This window comes from Aquarana catesbeiana, linkage group LG01 (assembly GCF_042186555.1).
Source record: "Aquarana catesbeiana isolate 2022-GZ linkage group LG01, ASM4218655v1, whole genome shotgun sequence".
In the NCBI taxonomy this organism is placed as follows: domain Eukaryota; kingdom Metazoa; phylum Chordata; class Amphibia; order Anura; family Ranidae; genus Aquarana; species Aquarana catesbeiana.
The window spans coordinates 878,070,745-878,096,681 of NC_133324.1; the positions used below are offsets into that span (position 1 = coordinate 878,070,745).

The following is a 25,937-nucleotide window of genomic DNA, read 5'->3' on the forward strand; positions in this document are numbered from 1 at the left end:
AAGGAAATTGATAAAATGATTTTTAACATTTTTTACAAATAAATATGTGAAAAGTGTGGTGTGCATTTGTATTTAGCTAGTCAATACTTTGTAAAACCACCTTTCACTGCAATTAGAGCTGCAAGTCTTTTTGGGTAGGTCTCTACCCGCTTTGCACATCTAGAATGACATTTTTGCCCATTCTTAATTGCAAAATAGCTCAAGCTCTGTCTGACTGGATGGAGAGCGTCTAAACAGCAATTTTCAAGTCTTGCCACAGATTCTCAATTGGATTTAAGTCTGGACGTTGACTGGGCCATTCTAATACATGAATATGCTTTGATCTAAACCATTCCATTGTAGCTCTGGCTGTATGTTTAGCGTTGTTGTCCTGCTGGAAGGTGAACCTCCCCCCCAGTCCCAAGTCTTTTGCAGACTCTAATGCCCCGTACACACGGTCGGACTTTGTTCGGACATTCCGACAACAAAATCCTAGGATTTTTTCCGACGGATGTTGGCTCAAACTTGTCTTGCATACACACGGTCACACAAAGTTGTCGGAAAATCCGATCGTTTTAAACGCGGTGGCGTAAAACATGTACGTTGAGACTATAAACGGGGCAGTGGCCAATAGCTTTCATCTCTTTATTTATTATGAGCATGCGTGGCACTTTGTCCGTCGGATTTGTGTACACACTATCGGAATTTCCGACAACGGATTTTGTTGTCGGAAAATTTTATCTCCTGCTCTCCAACTTTGTGTGTCGGAAAATCCGATGGAAAATGTCCGATGGAGCCCACACATGGTCGGAATTTCCGACAACATGCTCCGATCGGACATTTTCCATCGGAAAATCCGACCGTGTGTACGGGGCATAACAGGTTTTCTTCTAAGATTGCCCTGTATTTGGCTCCATCCATCTTCCCATCAACTCTGACCAACTTCCCTTTCCCTGCTGAAGAAAAGCATCCCCACAAGCCATGATAAGCCATGTGTGTCCCCCACATGGCTTCTCACAAACTGCAAATGGGACTTCTTATGGCTTTCTTTAAACAATGGCTTTCTTCTTGCCACTTTTCCATGAAGGCCAGATTTGTGGAGTGCACGACTAATAGTTATCCTGTGGACAGATTCTCCCACCTGAGCTGTGGATCTCTGCAGCTCCTCCAGGAGTTACCATGGGCCTCCTGGCTGCTTCTTTGAATAATACTCTCCTTGCCAGGCCTGTCAGTATAGGTGGACGGCCATGTCTTGGTAGGTTTGAGACACACAAGACTGGTCTGGAACAACTGATGTTTATTTCAGTACTCACTGTATACTCCAACATGCATCTCAGGACAGGTATATCTTATTATGCTTCCTTACATGTGCTCTAAGATGGCTACCATGGGTGGAGCCAGCCTTAAAGTGACAGTACATGTGGAACCCTTCAGGTATAACACCTTCCATCCATCCCTAAAAAAAAAAAAAAAAAAAAAAAAAAAACAACACACAACAAAACGAGAAAAGGCAAAAAACATTAACTAATAACTGTCCAATAACAGTCCTCCAAACGCAGGTGATTCACAGGACTTCTCCTGCATCCAGATGCGAGACCAAGCTTCCAGGGACAGCTGCAGGGATAAAATGGTATCGGATCACTTTTGGAAACCGCGTCGAAAGTCTCGTAACCGGCCTTGCAGCTGAAACCGGTCAGGAGGGTGACAGTGTCGTTGAGGGCGGGCACCCAGTGACTCGGGACCGGAGGAAACAAGGCTGGCTGGAATGGGCACCAGCGGGGCCAAGAAGGGATCCACTAGCTCAGAGGGTGAACAGACCGCCAGACCAGGGCTGGAGGGCTCTGTTGGAGCTGAGCTCAAAAGTTCAGAGTCCCCCCAATCATCAGTCTTGGTGCATCCTGATCCCACTGGGAGCAGATCCTTGGGACACAGGTGGTTCAGCCGGTGTCAGGGATTCGGGCAGTTGAGAACGAGGACACAGTTGGTCCGCATGCCGTTTGCAAATGGAACCATCTTCCAGGCAGACCCTATACATCTTGGGTCCCAAAGTCTCTGCAATGACAGCAGGAAGCCAACGGGTGTTGGAAGCCCCATAAGATCGGGCCCATACCTTTTGTTGGTCTGCGAATCTGGGGAGCTCATCGTGTTTGACCATCTTGTCTTGGGACTGCAGTACATGTTACTGGACTGTTTGAGGGAGAAGCATGTCCAAAACAGTCCATGGCTGCCGACCCAGGAGTTCCGCTGAAGTTTTCCCAGTGGTTGCATGTGGTATGTTTCTGTAAGCAGAAAGGAAGGAGTCCAGCCGCTGGGGTGACGGGGACTGTTTACTTGCAGCCACTGTAGCTTGGAAATAGCGTTTGAAAGTCTGCACAAACCGTTCTGCTTGTCCATTTGTAGCCGGGTGGTAAGGTGCGGTCAACTTGTGCTTGATGTTGTGGACAGTCAGGAAACGCTGAAACTCTTGACTGGTGATTTGCACACCGTTGTTCATGATGATTTACCTGGGGTATTCAAATGTAGCAGCAAGATGTAACAGTATTGAAACCGTTGCCTTAGTCATTGGCTGAGTAACAGGAATGACCTCAGGCCACTTTGGGCGTCCACTATGATCAAGAAGGTGTGTCCTCTGATTGGGCCTGCAAAGTCCAAGTGTAGGTGAAACCAGGGAACCGTGGGCCAAGTCCAGAGCTGGACGGACCCTCGAGGAGGGTCTCTTGCAGTTTGTGCACATCCGGCACAAGCATTCACATATGTCGTGATATCTGAGTCTAGGTTTGGCCACCACATATAGCCTCTGGCCTTTTGTTTCATACGTGTGCCCCCCGGGATGACCAGTATGTAGCAAGTCCAGAATGCGTCTCCAGAGGGTCTGTGGAAGGATCACTTGGTCTCCCCATAAAAACAGTTGCCAGTCACAGTTAGTTCCATACGCCTACGGAAATAAGGTTCATAATCCTGTGTGTCGGTTGCAGGCCAACCAGACCGTACCCAGGAGAGTATTGTTTTCAGAAAGGTATCCTTGGCTGTATGGGCTGCTATCTCCCCAGAAGACAAGAAAAACAGGCTGGTGTAATGACAACTCTTGAAGGGTGGAGAAGAGTCCATCGACGTCCCTGTCAGTCGGGACATTGTGTCTGCATTAGCATTGGCATCATGACGGCGATACTGGATTCTGTAGCTGTATGCTCCCAAGAATAGGGCATAGCGTTGGAGGCGGGCTGCAATAGTCTGACAGATGCCTTTGTCAGGGCTAAAGATCTGAAGGAGGAGTGGTTTATGGTCCGTCAGTATGGTGAATTCCCTACCATACAGGTATAGATGAAATTTCTTAATTGCCCATATCAGCGCAAGAGCCTCTTTGTCAATGTGTGAGTAATTGCTTTCTGCTTTTGTCAAAGACCTGGAGGCAAATGCCACTGGTTTTTCTGACCCATCTGGTAAGATGTTGGATAGTACAGCCCCCAGACCATGGGTGAGGCATCACAAGCCAAGGTGAGAGGCTTCTGGAGGGCATAGTGCATGAGTATGCGTGACTCCAACAACTTCCACTTAGGGACTTCGAAAGCACGTTGGCATGCAGCCGACCAGTCCCATCTGGAGTGTTTCTCCAAAAGCTTATTCAACGGAAACAAGGTGTGTGCCAGATCTGGCAGGAATTTGTGGTAATAGTTCAACAAGCCAAGGTATGATCAGCAAGCCGTGGTGTGTATACCCTCCGCATCCACAAAACTCCAATTTAGGCACCATGAATTGGCATTTTGCTAAGTTTACTTTTAGACCCTGCTCTTGGAGTCTCGCCAACACAAGCTCCACGTTCTGCTTGTGTTCCTTCTCTCTCCATCCCGTGATGAGCATGTCATCTAGCAGGCACTGTGTGAAAGGAATATCCGCCAAAATCTCATCCATTTTTCGTTGCCAAATTGCTGGGGCGGAGGCTACACCAAACACCATCCGATTGTATTCATATAGTCTTTTGTGGGTGTTGATGGTTAGAAACTTGCGGGAAGAAGGATGGACCTCAAACTGTAAATTTGCTTATCTGAGATCAAGCTTGGTGAACTTTTGATCAAAAATGTCATCTACTCTGGGTACACTGGTCTATCTACAGTTGGGAGTTCAGTGCCATGCGGAAATCGCCACAAATGCGCAAGTCCCCATTCGTTTTCTCTATTGGTACAACTGGTGATGCCCACTTGCTGTGCTCTACCTTTGAGATGACACCTTGTTCCTCCAGCTGACTTAGTTCCGCTTCCACTCCTGCTTGGAGTGCAAAAGGTACTGTCCGAGCTTTGAAGAACTTAGGCTGACCGTTGGGTTTCATCTCGAGTCTCACACAGTCATGCTTTATTTTTCCAAAGACAGGGGGTGCCCCATTTTCTAGGATATATAATGGCAGTCTGTCTGACCCTTGTACAATACCTGTACTTTTGTGTAATCCAGTGGGTGGAGTATCTGCTTTGAGTATGTCTGCAGTTTGATTGGTGTTGGGCGGACAGTTGTTTGGGTCTGAAGTTGTCTCCATTGTTTCTGGGTGAGAACTGAAACTGCTGCTCCTGTGTCTACATCCATCTTGAGTTTCTTTCCCTCAACGGTTACCTCTACAGTCATTGCGGAGGGTGTTGAATGCATATGATGGATGTCTAATCTGTGGAGCACTTCCTCATCCTCTGACTCAGATGATGATGATGATGATGTATATCTTCCCACCATATAGATCTTTGTCTTTGGGTTCAGAGGTTGTTTATCTCGCACCTTCTTGCTACAGCACATTTGTTTAAGATGGCCCGTCTTACCGCAATTATGACAGGTCTGATCCTTAAACCGGCAGACTTTGTGGTCATGGTCTGTATTCCCACAACGGTAGCAAGCTGACTCCCGGCTTGGTGGGGGTCTGTATTTACAGTTTGTGGCAGTTGGCTTGACTGCTGTTCTAAAAACTTCCTTTTTCACCTCTTCCCTTCTGCCCTGGGGGTTCAGTTCCTCTGTATCTTTCACAGCCATTTCCATCACTGAAGCTATCTCAATTGCCTTTGTAAGGGTAAGGTCTTTCTCGGTTAACAGTCTCCTTTGGCTAGACTCACTATTCAGTCCCATGACAAACTTATCTCTCAGTGCAGTAGGTAAGTACTCCCCAAAAGAACAGGTAGTGGCTAGTCTGCGAAGGATAAGCACATAAGCTTTAATTTCTTCACCTGGCTGCAGGTCCTGCTGATAGAACCAAAATCTTTCTGCAATCTCTAGTGGTTTAGGCTGGAAGTGATCCTCTAACAGTGACATGGACTCTCTGCCAATGTCTTGGTTGCTGGTTTTACAGGGGAAAGGATATCCCTAAGAGTGTCATATGTCTTAGCACCAACCACTGTTAGAAATACTGCTACTTGCCTGCCATCTGGGATGGCATTTGCACTGAAATACTGTTCCAGTCTCTTAACCCAGGAACTCCAGGATGTCTGTTCTTCATTAAATTCACTTAATGTCCCGATCAATGACATTTTCCTGCTGGGCTCTGTGAGTGCTTTTATCCAGGTGACAATCCACACTGCCTTTGTCTCCCTCTCTCTCAGACTGATAGACACTTTGTAAATCCCATCCTCGTCGCCACTGTTATATTCTCTGAGTTGTGAGAGGCACAAGACTCTGGTCTGGAACAACTGATGTTTATTTCAGTACTCACTGTACACTCCAACATGCATCTCAGGACAGGTATATTTTATTATGCTTCCTTACATGTTCTCTAAGATGGCTACCATACCCCTTGACCCTTGTCATCACTCCTGGGTGGAGCCAGCCTTAAAGTGACAGTACATGTGGAACCCTTTAGGTATAACAACCATACTCTTTCCAATTCTGAACAATGGATTGAACAGTGCTCCATGTGATGTTCAAAGCTTGGGATATTTTTTTTATAACCTAACCCTGCTTTAACCGCTTCAGCCCTGGACCATTTGGCTGGCCAAAGACCAGAGCACTTTTTGCGATGCGGCACTGCATCGCTTTAACTGACAATTGCACGGTCGTGCGACGTGACTCCCAAACAACATCGAAGTCCTTTTTTTCCCCACAAATAGAGCTTTCTTATGGTGGTATTTGATCACCTCTGCGGTTTTTTTTTGCTATAAACAAAAAAAAGAGCAACAATTTTGAAAAAAAAAACACAATTTTTTAAACTTTTTGCTATAATAAATATCCCCAAAAAATATATAAAATTTTTTTTTTTCCTCAGTTTAGGCCGATACGTATTCTTCTACATGTTTTTGGTAAGAAAAATTGCAATAAGCGTATATTGATTTCTTTGCGCAAAAGTTTTAGCGTCTACAAAATAGGAGATAGTTTGATGGCATTTTTATTAATTTTTTTTACTAGTAATGGCAGCGATCAGCGATTTTTATCCTGACTGCGACATTATGGCGGACACGTTGGACAATTTTGACACATTTTTGAGACCATTGCAATTAATACAGCGATCAGTGCGATTAAAAATGCATTGATTACTGTAAAAATGTCACCGGCAGTGAAGGGGTTAATGTGCATCCTAGGAAGTGTTCTAACTGAAGGGGGATGGGGGCTGTGCAGAGAAACTAACAGATCGCTTGTTCATGCTCTGTATGAACAGAAGATCTGTCAGTTCTCCCCTCAGAGAACCGGAAATTATTTACACACACAGCTCCCGGTTCTCTGTGTGAATGATCCGGGAGCCCGGCGGTGATCGAGACCGCCGGGCACTCGCATCAGCTCCGTGGGTGAGCAGGGGGCGTCTATGGTACCGACATACCATGATGGCCATTCGCCTGCCTGCACCATTCTGCTGCAGTATAACTGCGGCGGACGGTCGGCAAGCGGTTAAACTTCTCTACAACTTTATCCCTGACCTGTCTGGTGTGTTCCTTGGCCTTCATGATGCAGTTTGTTCCCTAAGGTTCTCTAACAAATCTCTGAGGGCTTCAGAGAACAGCTGTATTTATACTAAGATTAAATTACACACAGGTGGACTATTTACTAATTAGGCGACTTCTGAATGCAATTGGTTCCACTAGATTTTAGTTAGGGGTATCAGAGTAAAGGGGGCTAAATACAGATGCACGCCACACTTTTCTGGTATTTGTAAACCATTTTGAAAACCATTTATCATTTTAATTCCACTTCACAATTATGTGTCACTTTGTGTTGGTCTATCACATAAAATCCCAATAAAATACATTTACTTCTTTGGTTGTAACATGACAAAATGTGGAAAATTTCATGGGGGTATGAATACTTTTTCAAGGCACTGTACATGAATCTAGGGCTGCAAACAACTAATCAACATAATCAATTTTGAAAATAGTTTTCAACTTCTGGCTCAGATCGCTGCTGCTCATTTGATCAGAAGTGGGAGCTGGTACCTTTAAAAACAGTTTCCCGTTCCCCCCTCCCCCCAAAAAGTGGCAAATGTGTACACAGAGGTGGCAAGTGTGACAAGTTTTGTTGTTTAATCACTTCCCACCCGGCCTACAGCAGAAAGACAGTCGGGAAGTGGTTCAGTTATCCTGACTGGGCCTCATATGACGTCCAGCAGGATAAGCCGCGATCAGTGGTGTGATGTGTCAGTCTGACACACCTCATCACCGATCTTGGGAAAGAGCCTCTGACGGAGGCCCTTTACCACGTGATCAACCGTGTCCAATCACAGATGATCACAATGTAAACAGGAAGAGCCGTTTATCGGCTTTTCCTCACTCGCGTCCGACAGACGCGAGTAGAGAGCCGATCGGCGGCTCTCCTGACAGGAAGGGGGGTCTGTGCTGATTGTTGATCAGCGCAGCCCCCCCCCCCCCGCGGGTGCCTGCCCAGTACAACCAGGGATGCCGCCAGGGATGCCCACAAAGGAACTTCAACAGGTATGCCTGTTGCCACCCTAGACCACCAGGGATATGCCAATCAGTGCCCAGGCAGCTGCCAATCAGTGCCCATTAATATTGCCTGCCAGTGCCAATCAGTGCCGCCCATCAATGCCCAGGCAGCTGACAATCAGTGCCCATTAATATTGCCTGCCAGTGCCGCCTATCAGTGCCACCCATAAGTACCCATCAGTGCAGCCTTTCAGTGCCCCGTGTCACCTATCAGTGCCAGTCAGTGCCCACCAGTGCCACCTATCAGTGCCCATCAGTGCCATCTTTCAAAGCCCATCAGTGCCGCCTATCAGTGCCCGTCAGTGCAGCTTATCAGTGCCCATTAGCGAAGGAGAAAACTTAATTTTTTCCAAAATTTTATAACAAAAATATATAAAAATAACAAATATAATAAAAATAAAAAATGCAGAGGTGATCAAATACCACCAAAAGAAAGCTCTATTTGTGGGAAGAAAAAATGGTAAAAATTTAGTTTGGGTACAGTGTAGCATGACCACGCAATTGTCATTTAAAAAGTGACAGCACTGAAAGCTGAAAATTGGCTTGGGCGGGAAGGGGGGTAAGTGCTTGGTATTGAAGTGGTTAAAAAAATCCAACATTTACAATCCCTTAAGGGCCCTGTGCAGGGAAGATCAACACCTGAACCCAGTGGAACTGGAGAGACTGGAGGTAATATACGGCATTACAAAGACATTTAAAGTAAAAAGTTTACCAGTATTGTGCGTTATATTTTAAATGATTATATCCTTGCAAAAAAAGTCTCAGCCTTTACTACTACTTTAACCACCTCCCACTGCACATAAACGGCCGGGTGGTCCTTTCCTTGTTCTGATTGGATGTTCAGGAACATCCCTCAGAACGAGTGCTCACAGCACGGCCATGAGGCGAGCTGCGGCTCGATCCTGTGAGCATTATGATCACAGAATCCAACTGAGCAGAGATTGGGATATGGGCGCTGTGATTGGCCCTCCCGATCACCTGATGGCTGTGTCCAATTACAGCCGTCACAATGTAAACAGAGATGCGTGCCTCTGTGACAACTCTCCCCGCCGAGGTCAGTGTGGGGGGGGGGGGGGAGCTGCAGATCTGTGACAGCTCTCTGTGTGAGGATGATTTTACACAGAGAGCTGTTACAGATCACCCCACAAACAGTACACCAAGCACCACTGATACCCCTGTCCCCATAATACATCTGTCTGTCCCCCATCACTGCCAACACCAAATAAACACTTTTTTTTTGTACCAAAGAAATGTAGCAGCATCATTTTTGGTCAAATTTTTTTTATAAAGAAATTACTTATTTGCAAAATTTAATAACAGAAACTAAGAAAAACACATTTTTTTTCGGTCTTTTTTTATTTGTAGCATGAAAAATAAAAATCCCAGCGGTGATTAAATACCACCAAAAGAAATCTCTATTTGTGTGATAAAAATGTCATATGGGTACAGCATTACATGACCGCACAATTCTCATTCAAAGTGTGACACCGCTGGAAATTGGTCTGTGAAGGAGGGGGGTGAAAGTGCCCAGTATTGAAGTGGTTAGAGTGGTTGTAAACCACAGTCATGAAATCTGAGCAAAGCACATATATCTGTAGTGTTTATTTATCTCTCTCCAAAGTTCTAAGTGTTGTTTCTCTCTGGTGCTTCTTTCCTCTTATCAACATGAATCACTTCTGAGGTTTTTCCTGACACAAGATAAATTTGTGATGGGGAGGGAGCTCAGCACACAGCTTGTTTGTTCACAACACAACAACAATTCTTTTGCTGTCTGAAGGTGGGTGTGTTTCTTTCCTCCAATCACTCTCTCACACACTGTAACTGCAGCTCTCCGCCCCCTCCTCTGATACTAACAAAAGGAGAAGGACTTTAAAGGGGAGTTCCACCCTAAAGTGGAACTCCCCCCCCCCCCCGGTGCCTCAATTGGTACCTTTCAGGGGGGAGGGGGGGTGCAGATACCTGTATAATACAGGTATCTGCACCCACTTCCGGGCATAGCTAGGCGCAGCTAGCCGCAAATGCCCCCCCCCCATTGTGTTGTGAGAAACACACAGTTCCCACAACACAACAGGGACCAGTGTAGACGCGCAGCGCGACTCGCACATGCGCAGTAGGGAACCGGGCAGTGAAGCCCCAACACTTCACTTCCTGATTCCCTGACCGAGGATGGCGGCGGGGGCAGCCGAGAGACGAGCGATCGATCGGCTTCAGCTGCCGACATCGCTGGTCCCTGGGACAGGTAAGTGTCCATTTATTAAAAGTCAGCAGCTGCAGTATTTGTAGCTGCTGGCTTTTAATATTTTTGTTTAGGGTGGAGCTCCGCTTTAACATGTTTCTGCCCTTTTGAAGGCGTGTAGGAGAGAAGATGGCAGATAAACAAGTAAAACTTATGTAGGAGGATTTGTTTCATCTCTGTGTATCACCTGAGGCTGTACACTTCACTTGGTATATGTGAGGGTTTACAACCACTATATAATATACCCCTCCCACCCTTCATATAGCTTAATGTCTGAATATATATATATAACCAATACGTGTATGGCCAAAAAAAAAATAAATATAAATAAATAAATAAATATATATATATATATATATATATATATATATATATATATATATATATATATATATATATATATATATATATATATATATATATATATATATATTTTTTTTTTTTTTTTTTGGCCATACACGTATTGATTTTTGGATGAGAATGTTTGTACAAAAATTCTTTTTACATTCGATGAATGGACAAATGTTGCGCAAAAATCTCACTTACTTTTAGTATCGGTTCACACTGGGACGACTTGTCAGGCGACCTAGTCGCCTGACAAGTAGTGTCACGTTCTCTGCAATGGAACCGTTCTAATCGGAGTGACGCAAGTCACTCCGACTTAGAAAAAGGTTCCTGTACGACTTTGGGGGCGACTTGCATTGACTTCTATACAGAAGTCGTTTTGCAAGTCAACGCTGAGTCGTGTCCTGGGTCGCCTGAGGCAGTCGCGCTGTAAGTCGTGCTGCCTCAGTGTGAACCGACCCTTAGCATTCAAAAACGACTTATTTCTGAATGAAAACCGCATACACCATCCAAAAATTTGTTCGATGGTGGAAAGTTTTCTATTCGGCTCCTTCGAATTTTCCCGTCAATACGGTACAAAATGAACGTCAATTTGACCCCGATAACTATTAGAAAATCAAACATATGTTCTTAAAATTAAATTATTTAAATTAAAAATGTGTTTGTGTAGGGCTAGCATAAATGGCAGCAGGTGCAGGTAGCTTGATACAAGGGAGTCTGTCATCCATAATACCATATTACAGTCCTATCAGAAAATCTGTAAAACAGGGTTTCAGGTCTTTTTAAATTTGTTCTTCTCTAAATAAAAATTTTGATCTGAGTCTGATATGTACCAGATTCAACGATATCTCTTCTGTCTGTTATTCTCAGAGTGGATTACATAACTTGTTCCCTAACCATATAGCAGGTTAGGGAACACAGACAGTATTGACAGGAGAATCCCTTCTGCCAAGCAATCATTCTCTCCTGCCGAGGGCAGGCAGGGGAAGCCATGCCCGCTGGGAGAAGACATTGAATATTGCTAGTGGCAATACCAGCTGCTAGCTATAATCGCAAGTGAATCCAGCAGGCTGGCTGTACCCAAGTTGATCGATCAACTTGGTACATTTAGCCTGCGCACACCCGGTTCGATTGTCAGCCGGTTCCAGCTGAACCACCCAAGATTCAAACCGTCTACGGCCAGCCTAAGTGTCTGCTGGGTTGGAGTTCCAGAGGATTGAACTGGCTCCCATAGGTGGCTCTTAAAAGGGACACACACTGAGTGTTTTTTGATCTCTGATGCCAAAAGAAATCAACATCTTCTGGTAGGAGGCAGAATGTGTTCAAAGTGGAGGGACGCTTACCTACACACAGTTTGGATATATTCCCATGTGATCTGCGAGTTCTTGGGACTCAGCTGATCACAGATCGGAGTCAAGGGCTGATCCCGGACCTTTACCATGTGATTAGCTGACAGCCAATGACAGCTGATCACATGATGTAAACAGAAGCAGGTAATCGGCTTATTTTTTCCCTCATGCTGACAGCATGAGGAGAAAACAAAAAGTCGATTACCGCCATCTGTAAAAGGGACATCAGTCCCAAACAGTGCTGCTAATCAGTGCCCACCTACCAGTGCCCACCAGTACCCAGTGCCACCCACCAGTGCCACCTATCAGTGCAGCCTCATTAGTGTCTCCTGATCAGTGGTGACTTAGTGTCCATCAGTGAAGGAAGAAAAATTACCCGTTTGAAAAATTTTAGACCAAACTATGAAAACTTTTTTTTTCAAATGTTTCAGTCTTTTTGCTTAGCAAAAAAAAAAAAAAAAACAGTGATTAAATACCAGAAAAAGAAATCTCTATTTGTGTGAAAAAAAAATATGATAAAAATTTCATATGGGTACATTGTAGCTTGACCGTGCAATTGTCATTCAAAGTGTGAGAGCGCTGAAAGTTTAAAATTGGCTTGGGCGGGAAGGGGGTGTATGTAAGCAAGTGGTTAATATATATTTTTTGCAAGTTAGATTTGGCACGTTTATTTTATATGAAATATTTTGTGTATATATTTTATTGAAGCCTCTATGAGGTCTGTGAGTCCCCCATTGCACCTCAGTATTTATGAATATGCATTGATACAGTTCTCACAAATGTTTTATTCATTTTAGTGCACTAATTTATGGTTTGTGGATTTACATCTTTTGGAAGTGTTTTGATTAGTGGGAAGCACATCTGTATAATCAAATGACATTTGCAGGAGAGCTTGTTCTGTTGAAAAACAACAGAACTTACTGGTTGGATCACCAAGTGAAAATAAAGTAAATAAAGCCTGAAAAAGAAAACAAATGCAGTCACGCATTTAAGAATTGGTGGGCGGCAAAATAATAAAAGGTTGAGTTTGGGTTTATGACTTCTTAAACTGCTGGTCAGACAAGACAGGTTTACTTAAATAGAATGTGAAGAGTTCTATTGTTTTCTAAAACCAGACTGGCGGCAACAAGTAGCTCTGGTATAATAAGTACTCCAGTCTCCACTTGGCTTGAGCTTGCTCAGATGAATACAGCAATAATGATTTGGTTTGGGCACAGTTGTCAGTACCAGTGAACTCTGATAGGCTACTTTCACACTGGGGCGTCGGCGGTAAAGCGCCGCTATTTTTACAGAACATAGGCAGAGCTCCGTTCTGATGGGGGTGGGGGTGGGGGTGGAGGAATGGAATCAAATACATCTCTTTCCCTAGTAAAAGCAGCACACATAGTAAAAACAGAAACAAACACTGGCTAGGCAAACATTTAACCCTTTGATCATCCTTGATAATGAACTCCTTCCAGCCAGTGTCATTGGTACAGTGAAGGTGCATATTTTTGGCACCGATCAGTGTATTAGTGTCACTCAAAAGTGTCAGTCAGCGTCTGATTGACTGCCGCAATATCACAGTCCCACTACAAGTCGCTGATCGACCGTCATTACTAGTATACAAATAATAAAATAAAAATAATCACAGTATATATCCCAGAGTTTGTAGATGCTATAACATTCGAATAAACCAATCCATATACGCTTATAACTATAAATGAGAAATAGCCACCCACACTTGCAGTGCTGAGGAAGTATAGTACAGTTTGATATGGATAAACTGTGAAATGGTGTGGCAAGTGATCTGAAATAAGAACGAAAACACACAAACTTGTCACAGATATTGCAGCATACTTCATCACCACAAGATGGCAGTGAAGAGACTGCATGGAGTCCTCCACCCTAATCACAGAGGCATTAAAGTGAACCTTTCACAAACTCAAAACTTTCGACGGCATACTTTACATAAACACCATTTTTGAAAAAGAGATCTAGTACTAAAGTGATTTTAAACTTTTTTTTTTTTTAAATAATAAACATGGCATACTGTTAATGGTATTGCACAAAGCAGCCCCAATCCTCCTCTTCTGGGGTTCCCCCGCTGGCGCTCCTTGCTCCTCTTCTTCGGCAAGTACCCCATAGGAAGTGGCTTTCTATGGGGCACTCGTGGGGTCACACACACACACACACACACACACACACACACACACACACACACACAGCACAGCTTGGCCCCGCCCCCATTAGAGAATTTGGTTGACAGCAGCAGAAACCAATGGCTCCCGCTGCTATCATCCTGTCCTATGAGGAGGGAGAGAGTGGGAGAGATGCTGCTCTAGAGCACAAAGCTTGATCGTGATTGGGCTTTGATTAGTGTAAGGGGGATCTGAGAGGGGATCCTGTAGCAAAGAAGGTTTTTTACCTTGAGGCAGCTTATCCATTAAGGTAAAACCCTTAAAGCGTTTGTTACCCCCAACACTTCATATTCCTGATAAGTACCTGCTGTACCATGTACTTGTATGAGAAAGTCTCCTGTTCTCTTTGTATGGCTTCCTTTATGTGAAATCCCTCGTGTTCCTGCCTGTCCCTCTGCTTTCCTATTAAAAACTGACCACACTAAGCAGGAGAGCAGTGTGATCAGTCCTCTAGCTATGCTGGGAACTCAGCCTGCTCTCCTCCAATGATCAGACTTGTTCTGACACGCCCCTGCTGCTCAGCCATTCACTGGGAAGCTCAGTGTGCTGCTTCTTCTCCCCCAAGCTCTTAAGCAGCTGAGAACAGAGGGAATGTGATTACCATTATGTATAAATATATATATATATATATATATATATATATATATAAAAAGTATTTATAAAATGTATTTTTATGCCTATACAAAAATGTTTTGCCTTTCACTTCCATTTTAAACAGAATGGGTTGTTCTACAAGGTGATCCTTTACAGTCACTTTAAGCAGTCACCATTGAATAGTAGGTAACCCAGCAACAGCTGAAGGAACCCCTAGCAATCTCTAGAGGACCCCTGGTTGAGAATGGCTGCTCTAAAAGTGCAGACGCTGGGAGTAAGCCAAGTGTGTTTACTAACCTCCAAGAATGCTTTGTTCTACCATTTAAAGTAGAACTATAGGCAAAACTTTTTTATTTATTTTTTGGTAAAAGCAAGGGAGGATTATAACCCGTCAGATTTTTTTTTCGCCATCTGTGTCCCATTGCAGAGATTTGCCTTCACTTCCTGTCCCATAGCCAAACAGGAAGTGAGAGGAAATACCTTGCAATAAAAAGGGAATTTCTTGGAGACCCATAGCTCCCTGGAACTAGTATTATCACTGAAAGATTTCCCCTCCATTACTTTTCTGGCAACTCAAAATTTGGGGTTTTCTTTTACTTTCAATGATAATGGTAAACAGGACAAATAGAGAGCGTGAATCTCCTTAATTGGGGCACAGCAATAAAAACTGGCAAGTGTTCTAATCCCTCTCCACCATCTAAAACTTAAAAAAAAGTTTTGCCTTTAGTTATACTTTAACCACATCAGGCCCGGAAAGGATTTACTCCCTTCCCGACCAAGCCATCTTTTGCGATACGGCACTACGTCGCTTTAACTGACAATTGCGTGGTCGTGCGACATTGCACCAAAACAAAATTTATGTCCCTTTTTCCCCACAAATAGAGCTTTTTTTTGGTAGTATTTGATCACCTCTGCGGTTTTTACTTTTTGCGCAATAAACAAAATAAGAGCGACAATTTTGAAGAAAAAACAAAAAAACAAAAACAAAACAAAAAACACAATATTTTTTACTTTTTGCTATAATAAATATCACCAATTAAAAAAAAAAAAAATTCTTCATTAGTTTAGGCCGATATGTATTCTTCTACATATGTTTGGTAAAAAAAAAAAAAATTGCAATAAAGCGTATATTGATTAGTTTGCGCAAAAGTTATAGCGTCTACAAAATGGGTGATAGATTTATGGCATTTTTTTTTTTTTTTTTTTTTACTAGTAATGGCGGCGAGCTGCGATTTTTAAATCGGGATTGCGATGGACAGATCGGACACTTTTGACACATTTTTGGGACCATTGACATTTATACAGCGATCAGTGCTATAAAAATGTACTGGATTACTGTGTAAATGTCACTGTCAGGGAAGGGGTTAACACTTGGGGGCGAAGTTTAATGTGTTCCTTCAGTGTGTGTTCTAACTGTAGGGGGATGGGACTGACTTGGGGAGGAGACCAATCGTTGTTCTTATATTCTAGGAACAACAGATTAGTCTCCTCACCCCTTGGATTTGTGCGTTTACACACACAAATCCCCGTTCTCGCTCTGTCAGGAGCGATCGCGGGTGCCCGGCGGGCATCGCAGCCACCGGGCACGTGCGTCGCACCCCCTATACTCCTTAAAGAGGTCACCGTACAGCTATGACGATTCACGCTAGAGTGCCATTCTGCCGCTGTCAATTGAAGACGGGCAGTCAGCAAGCAGTTAATGTAGCCATTTTGTAGGGCTCTTGATTTGATATGTAGACCTTGCCTAAAGCCTTGTACACTCTTAGATTTTCGGACTGAACATCCGTTTTTTTGTGGCATGTTTGTCTCATGTCGAAAGTGAAGAGATTACTCACAGTATGAAAATTCTCGTATGACAGAATACAACATCAGAAGTGACGTAATGTGTTGAATAGTTTTGAAAGTGTTCTTTCGATTCTGAGCAGGCGTAGTCTTGCCGTACTAATGAAACGAAAATCAGATGTTGAGTTCACATCGGACAACAATTTTATAGTCTGCACATCCAGCATTTGTCTGACGAAAAAGTGAGATCGGCTATCGAAAGCACCGTACTAACGATCCGAAAATCTGCAGACAGCTCGTCGTACAAACTTTTCCATCCAATTTTCGGATCGTGTGTTCGAGCCTTAAGTGCAAAGATCACTATAAGATGATGGAAAACGGTTATACTAATAATGGATTTCCTGGGACAAAACCTTTTGTTGGAATTAATTTTAGAAAAAGAAAAAAAAAAACCCTTACTATCCATAGAAATCAAAGTGTCTGCAACAAAAGACATGCAGGATCTATTATAAAGAAATCCGTGTTCCAAAAAGCTCTAAAAGCAAAGTGGTCAGAGCTGTTGAGGACTGCTAAAGTGTTTGATGATAATGCAAGAAGTCTATATTTCTACTGTGAAGTGACAGATGTGCTTACACCGCCATACACACAGATAAGTACAAGGCATTCAGCCACAGACACACGGGGTGAAATCGTGATCTCTGTTGTAGTAGAATCAAAGTACAGCGTGTTTCAAGGACCATTTAAAGAGCTGTATGTCATCAAAACACGACACTGAACGATCGTTAGCTCTGAATTAGCATTTGTAATGAAAATGATGGTTTTGGGTTGCGCATACATGGAAAACAACAACAGATGTCAAGGCCCGAATGTGCACAAACACTGTAATTTCCCAGTTATCATGTAAAATGGCTCTAAACGAAGAAACCAGCTGGCTTCATTATTCAGTTATTGAATATGGGAACCAGGGCACTGTGCAAGAAGGCTGCAGAAAGTTGCCTTAGTTGTATGCGATGGTGAAAAGTCTTAAGAAGCCCAGGAAAATGGGCAATGGGCTAATCTGATTGCCACCAAGAGAAACCTGTGACCCCACAGGCTTTAAACCTCAAGTAATTCTCAAGTTCCCTGGGCGTGTCTAACACAAAGCAAGCTAACACAAGTAAAAGCTTAAACAAATAGATAGAGAGATGCTACTGGGCCCTTGCCAGACCAGTAGCCTCTATCTATTTGCTGGTGGGCGGCTCCCCTGGGCTCAGCAAGGCACATGTACGTCACGTCCAACTGCCAGGTTTACAAGCATGTGTACCCCCTGCCTCTCGTATGGCGATTGGACACAACTCAAGTTCATCAGCAGGCTCACAGCCAATGATTTTGGCTGTGAACCTGCCGATTGCTGGGTCCAATCACAGCACAGATGTGTGTGAGTTAGCAAACACAATCCAGATCTGGCTGGCTCTTCTCCCCAGTTTAACTTACTGTTCTGAGCTGAAATCAAGGAAGAAAGCCAGCCAGACCTGTGAGTAAAAGCACCACACATACACTTGTTAGGCCTACAGTTATCCCCCTGATCACCCCTGTCACCCAGCCAGTGTCATTAGTACAGTGACAGTGTACAGTATTATCAATGATCACTGCAGGAACATCAGATAGTGTCAGTTAGCGCCCCTCCCAGCTACTGTCAGTTCCCGATTTCCCGCCACACTAGAAATGTGATCAGCAGTCAGAAATTCAGAACTTTGTAAGGGCTAGTTTACAATTGCTTCCAAACAAGGCTTCAGACAGGCTTTGTTAGGGCTCATTTACACTTGCTTTGGCTTCAACAAGGCTTTAGACAAGGCTTTGTTAAAGCTCTCTGAATGCTAGTCAAACCTCCTGTCACTATATAAAATGGTTAGCTTACAGTCCTGTTTACACCTGCTTTGGCTTTGCTTCGGCTTCGCTTCAAAAATTATACCCCATGTTGCTTCAGTGGTGCTTCAAATCATCTTCAAAGCCCCAAAAGAAGTCTATGGAAAAGCTCGCTTGAAACCCCACTGAAGCCCCACCAAAGCCCCACGTTCAGCTCTCTGAACGCCAGCCAAAGCTTCTGTCACTAAATAGAATGGTTAGCTTACAGTTCTTTTTACACCTCACTTTAGCTTTGTTTTGGTTTCGCTTCAAAAATTATACCCCATGTAGTATACCCCATGTAGTGGTGCTTCAAAGCGTCTTGAAAGCCTCCATAGAACTCTATAGCAAAGCTCCCTTGAAGCACCTGTAGCTTTTGAGAGGCTTTAATTCAGCTTTAGCTTCACATTGGAGAAATTGCAGGTATGAGACATACACACACACACACAGGGAATCTGTCAAGCTCCAACAAAGCTTCAAAAGAGCATCATTAAAGCTTCACTGAAGCCTCACCAAAGCTTCACTGAAGCCTCACCAAAGCTTCATCGAAGTACCACTGAAGCTTCATCAACACATCATAAAAGCATGCTGAAGTGGTAGGCCCTTTAATGTGGGTTGAAGCCGAGGCAAGTATAAATGGGCCCTAAAAGCTGCAGAAATTCCTGTATACAGTGAAGGAAAAAAGTATTTGATCCCCTGCTGATTTTGTACGTTTGCCCACTGACACAAAAAAAAAAACGATCAGTCTATAATTTTAATGGTAGGTTTATTTTAACAGAGAGACACAGAATAAAAGAAAAAAAATCCTCAAAAAATGTATAAACTGATTTGCATTTTAATGAGCAAAATACGGTATCTCACAAAAGTGAGTACACCCCTCACATTTTTGTAAATTATTTTATTCTAACTTTTCATGTGACAACACTGAAGAAATGACACTTTGCTACAATGTAAAGTAGTGAGTGTACAGCTTGTATAACACTGTAAATTTTCTGTCCCCTCAAAATAACTCAACACACAGCCATTAATGTCTAAACCGCTGGCAACAAAAGTGAGTACACCCCTAACTGAAAATGTCCAAATTGGGCCCAAAGTGTCAATATTTTGTGCGGCCACCATTATTTTCCAGCACTGCCTAAACCCTCCAGAGCTTTGCAGGTGACCACTGGAGTCCTCTTCCACTCCTCCACGACGACATCACGGAGCTGGTGGATGTTGGAGACCTTGTGCTCCTCCACCTGCTTTTTGAGGATGCCCCACAGATGTTCAATAGGGTTTAGGTCTAGAGACATGCTTGGCCAGTCCATCACCTTTACCCTCAGCTTCTTTAGCAAGGCAGTGGTCATCTTGGAGGTGTGTTTGGGATCGTTCTGTTGGAATACTGCCCTGCGTCCCAGTCTCTGAAGGGAGGGGATCATGCTCTGCTTCAGTATGTCACAGTACATGTTGGCATTCATGGTTCCCTCAATGAACTGTAGCTCCCCAGTGCCGGCAGCACTCATGCAGCCCCAGACCATGACACTCCCACCACCATGCTTGACTGTAGGCAAGACACACTTGTCTTTGTACTCCTCACCTGGTTGCTGCCACACTTGACACCATCTGAACCAAATAAGTTTATCATGGTCTCATTAGACCACAGGACATGGTTCTAGTAATCCATGTCCTTAGTCTGCTTGTCTTCAGCAAACTGTTTGCAGGCTTTCTTGTGCATCATCTTTAGAAAAGGCTTCTTTCTGGGCCAACGACCATGCAAACCAATTTGATGCAATGTGCGGCATATGAGCTGAGCACAGACAGGCTGACCCCTCACCCCTTCAACCTCTGCAGCAATGCTGGCAGCACTCAGTCTATTTCCCAAAGACAACCTCTGGATATGACGCTGAGCACCGGCACTTAACTTCTTTGGTCGACCATGGCCAGGCCTGTTCTGAGTGGAACCTGTCCTGTTAAACCGCTGTATGGTCTTGGCCACCATGCTGCAGCTCAGTTTGAGGGTCTTGGCAATCTTCTTAAAGCCTAGGACATCTTTATGTAGAGCAACAATTCTTTTTTTTCAGATCCTCAGCGAGTTCTTTGCCATGACGTGCCATGTTGAACTTCCAGTGACCAGTATGAGAGAGTGAGAGTGATAACACCAAATTGAACACACCTTCTCCGCGGTCACACCTTATAACTTGTAACACTATCGAGTCACATGACATCGGGGAGGGAAAATAGCTAATTGGGCCCAATTTGGATATTTTCACTTAGAGGTGTACTCACTTTTATTGCCAGCGGTTTAGACATTAATGGCTGTGTGTTGAGTTATTTTGAGTGGACAGCAAATTTACACTGTTATACAAGCTGTACACTCACTACTTTACATTGTAGCAAAGTGTCATTTCTTCAGTGTTGTCACATGAAAAGACATAATAAAATATTTACAAAAATGTGAGGGGTGTACTCACTTTTGTGAGATACTGTATTGACCCCTTCGCAAAACATGACTTAGTACTTGGTGGCAAAGCCCTTGTTGGCAATCACAGAGGTCAGAAGTTTCATGTAGTTGGCCACCAGGTTTGCACACATCTCAGGAGGGATTTTGCCCCACTTCTCTTTGCAGATCTTCTCCAAGTCATTATGGTTTTGAGGCGGATGTTTGGTAACTCGAACCTTCAACTCCCATATTTTCTATGGGATTAAGGTCTGGAGACTGGCTAGGCCACTCCAGGACCTTAATGTGCTTCTTCTTGAGCCACTCCTTTGTTGCCTTAGCTGTGTGTTTTGAGTCATTGTCAAGCTGGAATACCCATCCACGACCCATTTTCAATGCCCTGGCTGAGGGAAGGAGGTTCTCACCCAAGATTTGAAGGTACATGGCCCCATCCATCACCCCTTTGAGGAGGTGAAGTTGTCCTGTCTCTTTACCAGAAAAAAGACCCCCAAACCATGTTTCCACCTCCGTGTTCTTGGGGTCATAGGCAGCATTCCTTCCTCCAAACACAGCGAGTTGAGTTGATTCCAAAGAGCTCAGTTTTGGTCTCACCTGACCACAACATTTTCACCCAGTTCTCCTCTGAATCATTCAGATGTTCATTAGCAAACTTCAGACGGGCCTGTACATGTGTTTTCTTGAGCAGAGGGACCTTGCGGACGCTGTAGGATTTCGGTCCTCTACAGCGTAGTGTTACCAATTGTTTTCTTGGTGACTGTGGGCCCAGCTGCCTCGAGATTATTGACAAGATTCTCCCGTGTAGTTCTGGGCTGATTCCTCACTGTTCTCATGTTCATTGAAACTCCCCGAGGTGAGATCTTGCATGGAGCCCCAGACCGAGGGAGACTGACAGCTACTTTGTGTTTCTTCCATTTGCGAATAATCGCACCAACTGTTATCACCCTCTCACCAAGCTGCTTGGCGATGGTCTTGTAGCCTATTGCAGCCTTGTGTAGGTCTACAATCTTGTCCCCGATATCCTTGGACAGCTCTTTGGTCTTGGCCATGGTGGAAATACTTATTTCATTCATTAAAATGCAAATCAATTGATAACTTTTTTGAAATGTGGTTTTCTGGATATTTTTTTCATTTTTTTACTAAAGACATGTAGCAGAATACAGTTTGGTCTAAATTTATTAAGAAATTAGATTTTATTGAATATGTTTTATAGCAGAAAGTAGAAAATATTGTTTTCTTTTCAAAGTTTTTGTAATTTATCTAATACAATAAAAAAAAAACAAAAAAAAAAAAAAAACAGTGGTGATACCAAATACCACCAAAAGAAAGATCTATTTGTGTAGAGTATTGCATGACCAAGCAACTGCCAGTTAAAAGTAGCACAGTGCTGAATAGCAAAAAATAGTCTGGTCATGAAGGTAGTAAAACCTACCGGAGGTCAAGTGGTTAAAGTAAACTACATTTTTGTTAAACTGATATAATTTTTAAATATATCATCTATTGCCATCATAACCTACTCTTGCTTTTCAATCTTCAACTAGCCCTGATTTTCGCAAACTAGCAAAAACTGATGTGGTCCCAGATAATCCCAAACCCCCCATCCCGCTGCACATGCAATAAGCTCGCCGCCTTTCAACTCAAAGCTAGCAATAATCATTGGCTGGTTGTACCAAGTTGATCGCTCAACTCCCAACTACATTCTGCCTGCCCATACATAGTTTGAATCTCAGCCGGTCCCTGCTGAACTGTCGGAGATTTGAACCGTCTATGGCTGGCTTTACTCCAAATTTTGCAGCATGTTACATCCCCCACATGGGCTGTAACATGGTGCAAATGGCATTTAAAGCGGTTGTAAAGACTCAAGGTTTTTTACCTTTATGCATTCTATGCATGAAGGTAAAAAAACCTTCTGTGTGCAGCTTCCCCACCCCCAATAGTTACCTGAGCCCGTCTCGATCCAGCGATGTGCATGACAGCAGCAGCTCTGCCAGGTCTCTCCCTCCACATTGGCTCTAGCTACTGTCAACTGCAGTCAGTGAGCCAATAAAGAAAGAGTGGGGGCGGGCCTGAGCCGAAATCTGTGAGTGAATGGACACACAATGCAGTGGCTCAGGAGCAAACATTTATGAGTGCCACTTGCTATGGGGGCACCAAGCAGGGGACTTGAGAAGTTGAGAAGAGGTGGACTGGGGCTGCTCTGTGCAAAACCATTACATACAGCAGGTAAGTATGACATGTTTGTTACTTTAAAAACAAACAATTAGAGCCTTTAATATCACTAGGAGACTACACTGTCTCCCCCCAACCATTGCCACCTACAGCATACTGGGGAGGAGTAGTGATCTAGTGGCCAAATACACATCCTGACTTTAATTTTAAAAAGGGATACCTGAACTGGGAGATGCCATTGGTAGCTGACTGGCTTTCTCTGACATGGATACTGACCCAGAACAAAAATGCACACAAGGAAAGTCAGAGAAACCAGACCTCCTAAATCCACATACTAGTTCTGTGTCAGTGGCCTAAAAGTAAGGATACCACTAGGTCAGCACGAGAGTCCATAAATTCTTATTCTTCACTTAAACTCATACATGTGACTGATGAATAGGAACCCATAAAGGAAAAACGCTGGTGTCACAGAAAGGTTTTGGTGCACTGGATTCACATACTAGCAGGATTTGTCTTGGCAAACTACATACTATGGCAGGTTCCTCCCTATTGTGATACCCCAACTTAGTTAAGTCCACATGTAAATAAATGCCAGAAACACAGAAAAGGAATACTTTATGACCCTATGAATGTAAAGTCCTTACCAGCCTGCGGATGTCGCGCTCACTCTCCCGTTTGATCCTGCTGATCTCCTCCTGGTGGGTTTGATAAGCTATCCGCAAATCAGCTGCCTTCATTTTATCCGCCTGCATGACATTATTCAGCGACTCCTCCAAGTGTTTTTTACCACCCTTTAATTCCAGGATTTCTTGTTGGAATTTTATACGTTCAATATCAAAAGACCTCCTGGCCTCTTCTCGGGCCTCATTTAATAAAGCCGTTTTTACTTTGTCTGCTGCTCCGTCCCTTAGCACATTGACGGTGGACTGTAGTCGCTGGATCTCTGTGTCTTTAATCTTTACCCAGCGGGCTATATCCAGTTCATGTTGCCGTATCAGCACCTCCCGGACTGACTGGAGCTCCTTCATTTTCTCCTCATGTAGCTTTGCCTTCAGTTCAGTTACATACACAGTATGTCTATGCTGTTCTTGCTCCCTTTCCTGCTTGACATCTTGGATTTTTTCTCGAAGTTTACTCACCTGCAAATAAAAAAAACAAAAAAAAACAGACAAGGTAAGAAGCGATACTGTAACAGAACATGCTAACTAGAACATATTCTAATCTAGGAAAGGACTGCAGAAGTTAGGGCTGAGGATGGAGGAAAAAGTATGGTGGGTTCACAGTTCACAGACCCTGGTCTAAATGCAGCACCAAAAGAAATGTTACCGGCAAGGTGGCATAGCTGTAGGTCTTTGGGAATGCTGACAATCTATGCTGGTGTCATCTCCAAGATTATAGCATAAAGAACACAGTGACTTTACAATTTTCTTATTCAATTTTCTTTAGATTTACTTTCAACTATGTAGCGCAATGGCCTGCCTGATTGCATACAAATTGAAAGTGTTTAGGTTTGACCTCATATTATATGGTTTTGGTAAAGCTAAAGGAAAATTGTACAAGAGAACTGTATAATGTAATGCCTTAGGCTCCGGTCACACTGTGTTAACATGTGTTGTATTAAGGCCGCCAATTTATTTAAATGGGCTACCTAACACGCCAAAAAAGGTTAATGCAGTCATTTTGGAAACCCATGGCAACACAATTTAGTTGGCAAATGCACTGAAAAGGTTCATTCAGAATGAATGGCACTGCGTTGCACCAATTCGCTTACTAGGTTACTGCAACCAATAGTGTGAACAGGGCCTAAGTCCTGCCCAATTAACAAAAGGTTAGAGAGAACCAATCAGAAATGGGCATTTAAAAGAATCTTTATCTCCACTCTTTAAAGTTAAAATACTGCTGTATTACCTGTTGGCATAGCTCCCAACTTTCCCTGATTTGCAACAAAGTCCCCTCTTTCCTCCTCATTTGTCCCTCATTTTGGTATGATCTATATAGTTGTATATAAAATGCACTATTTTTCCTTCAAAAAGTGTTTCCCAATGCATTTGTCAATTTCAAAACCCAGTATACCTAAATACTAGTGGTAAAAAAAAAAAAAAGCAATAATCATTTTTTTTCGCAGAATTCTCTTTTAAGTGGGAGTGGTAGGGGGTGTGTCCTATGCCTACATACTTTTGCTAATAGGTGTCCCTCATTCCCATCTCAAAAAGTTGGGAGGTATGCCTGTTGGGGACAAGTGTATATGACTTGTATTTTCACCCTCTCTCGGAGCAGACATGTCACAAGTGACAGTGCCCTACAGATTTGTAAGGCCAACCTGTCTGCTGCCTGATCACATGACTGAAAATGATCACTCTGCACAGAATGCTGGAGGAAGGTGAAAGTCAATTAAAGCCTTTAGGGCTCGTGTGCATGTAATCCCAAGCACAACTGTGTTATACTGTCTGGAAATAGCACTGAACTCAGGCAGCAGGCAGAATGGCCTTACAGCCTCAATGTGCTGCTCGTCAGAGTGAGAATAAAAGAATGGATGGCAAACCTCCCCAAAAAAGGGATAAAGACAGCACAAAGAAAAAAAAAAAAAAAACGTTTAGCCTGCTATCTATAAACAAAAAAGTTTGGCCTTCGATGTACTTTAAGTAACTACGAAAAACGAGGAAGGAAGGTGTTGCCTTCAAAATGTGTCAGTCAGTAAGGAGTCTGGAGAGGTCCCCCTGTATTTTGGAATTTGTTGTACCTAGGACTACTGTTAAGTAGCTCGATGAGAGATATTAATTTATCTGTTTAGGAGTATAATTTTTACAATTTTTTCTTAATAAATATGATGGGATAATGCACTAGTTTGGCATGTCCTCTTGTTCGGTTTTTGTAGTGGCTTCAAGACATCCCCAATCAGAGAGGGCAGCAAGGCTTGAGGCTATATCCCAGTGTTGTGGAGGCATTCTCAATATCTTTCACCGGAATATCACATTTTGCGTAGGAGGTTTTATTCTGGTTGTTTATTCTTTAGGCAAGCCTGTTTCTTTTTAAAGTATAACTAAAGGCATTTTTTGTAGTTTTGGACAGGGTGGAGATGGATTAGAACATCTT

The 25,937-nt window shown here is 43.4% G+C and overlaps 1 protein-coding gene across 9 annotated transcripts in view; it reads right to left on the reverse strand.

Moving 5' to 3' along the window:
- The window catches only part of JAKMIP1 (janus kinase and microtubule interacting protein 1), a 343,790-nt gene that overhangs the window by 203,683 nt on the left and 114,170 nt on the right, over positions 1-25,937 (reverse strand). For all 9 annotated transcript variants that reach the window (XM_073610383.1, XM_073610357.1, XM_073610340.1 and 6 more), the window contains exon 3: positions 23,489-23,983. In XM_073610383.1, coding sequence (XP_073466484.1) covers positions 23,489-23,983 — 495 coding nt within the window. The remainder of the gene's footprint in view (positions 1-23,488; positions 23,984-25,937) is intronic.